At 38.7% G+C, this 2,243-nt stretch overlaps 1 protein-coding gene across 1 annotated transcript in view; it reads left to right on the plus strand.

The window, feature by feature from the left end:
* Positions 1–1,352: 1,352 nt before the first annotated feature.
* The window catches only part of LOC139025972 (zinc finger protein 180-like), a 9,608-nt gene continuing 8,717 nt past the window's right edge, over positions 1,353–2,243 (plus strand). The window contains exon 1 of the mRNA XM_070441247.1: positions 1,353–1,424. Within this exon, the coding sequence (XP_070297348.1) occupies positions 1,361–1,424 (64 nt within the window). The 5' untranslated portion in view covers positions 1,353–1,360. The remainder of the gene's footprint in view (positions 1,425–2,243) is intronic.

Here is a 2,243-nt window from a genome sequence, read left to right on the forward strand (position 1 = left end):
TAAAGTGTCAGTCATGATGTATAAAAATCTATAAACACTCCCAGAGCACTGAAGCATCAGCTGCCAATGCAAGGCAACCTGCTCTATGGAAATACCCTTCCTCAGGACAGATGATGAAATTGTTAATGCAACACAATAATACTATTATACATAGAAGGAAATAGCTGACCTAAATCTGTGGAAGGCCTGTAATTGACCATAGTATTTAGTTACATGTAAGTGTTTTCATTCAATACCAGTGTGCTGCTATTCTATACTGAACACAAACATAAATGCAGCATGCAACAATTTCAACAATTTTACTGAGGTACAGTTCATATAAGGAAATCAGTCAATTTAAATACATTCATTCGGCCCTAATCTATGGGGTGGGCCTTGTGCCAAACTTCATGCTGAAGTTCAGTTCAGACCAATAAAAGTTACTGATGCCTCAGATGGATATATCCGTTTTTACATGGACATTGCCATTGAGGGCTTCCCAATTTTGAAGTAGTCAACAGGGTGGGACTTCCTATGGGTTAAGGAATTATCACATAATTCCATCCAGGTCATCAGGAGGGATCAGCCAATGAATTATACTCATGAGGAAACATTACATTACAGCAGGTGGCAGTAACTCGCCAACCTTGACTTAGAACCTGTTCAAACAACACAGTCTAGGGGGCAGTTTGCACCCTGTCAGTTGGTTTACCAGTAAAAGTAGTAGAAGAAGAAAATGGACTACTTCAAAATGGAGATGGCCTCAATGGCACTGCCTGTGCTCTCACAGACACTATAATGGGACAGATACAATAATGATGTGGTCTATCTAAGTCTATGGTTCTGACAGAAAATAAAGAGTTATTAGTCAAACAGTGTCAGGTTCAGCTGTTGGTGGAACTACAGACTGGGCCTGCAAGCTGTTTTATCACTTTTTGACATTCATATCTAGATAGGTGGGACAGAAAAACTATTTTCATGGGAGTAGGCCTGTTCAAACAACACAGTCTAGGTAGCAGTATGCAGTTTAAAACCTGTTAGGCTGGCTGGCCCGACACCGGTACACTTATGACAACATCCAGCTCAATTGCAGGGCGCGAAATTCAAAATCTATTTTTTTAAAATATTTAACTTTCACACATTAACAAGTCCAATACAGCATTTGAAAGATAAACATCTTGTGAATCCAGCTAACATGTCCGATTTTTAAAATGTTTTACAGCAAAAACACCACGTATATTTATGTTAGTTCACCACCAAATACAAAAGATGACAGACATTTTTCACAGCACAGGTAGCATGCACAAAGCCAACCTAACTAACCAAGATCCAACCAAACAAACCTAGAAACAAAAGAGCAGGAGATATCTTAAGGCATCCAATGGTTCTAACGATGAAATTTAGCCATAAGATGGTTTTGAGAAACTGTTCCCTGATTAACACTAGTAATACCTTCTAAAAAACAGAGGCACAAACTCTGCAGTTGTTGAACTGATGTTTGGTGTTAAAGGGGAAATCTGCAATTGCTACATCCATATTGTGACTTTTAAATTATTTATTTATAGCCATTGATTCTTGAAGAATATAACACATGCCACTGGGCTGAGTTCAACTGCTTACCCCAAATAAGCTTTTTTTACTCCAATGTTTAGAAACAATGTAAGTAACACTGTATAGCCTCAACATGGTTAAAATTATAATGTTGATTCATGGATGGTCAGTCCTTACATCCATAGGTCTGTCTGTCTCTAGTTACATTTCTCCAACCCCATAATCATCTTATTACTAAAACAGTGGTGGAATGACAGATTTGTTATTGTTTGAACTGCGATTGCTGGGTTGTGTGGGTTTTTTAAACAGCAACAAAATGGCTGCCCAGAGACTTGGTTTGGTAAACAGCTGAGGGATGGGGGAAGGAGAAGTGTAACCACTCAAGTGCCGAATGGTGAAAGGGCGAGAGCTGGAAACATTTTACGAAATTCCCTCCTTCAGGGAACAGTAGTTTAGTCAGCTTATGATAAACTTCAACGTAAATACTGGATCTTACTGTCGGACAATTTTGACAGTCAAATTACAAACATCACGACATGCAACAACAACCAAAGTGCTTCTTCATTCATTACTCTGGTAAAGACAGTTATGCCGTGCTCCACGTTGGATCCAACATCCCTAACAATTGATGTTTATAATGTTATTGTCTGCTTGATTTACAGTAGTGTCTCGTTAGTCTGTTTGCACACAGAGATACTTAGCTCATAATGTGT

This window comes from Salvelinus sp. IW2-2015, unplaced genomic scaffold, assembly GCF_002910315.2.
Source record: "Salvelinus sp. IW2-2015 unplaced genomic scaffold, ASM291031v2 Un_scaffold3661, whole genome shotgun sequence".
NCBI lineage: Eukaryota > Metazoa > Chordata > Actinopteri > Salmoniformes > Salmonidae > Salvelinus > Salvelinus sp. IW2-2015.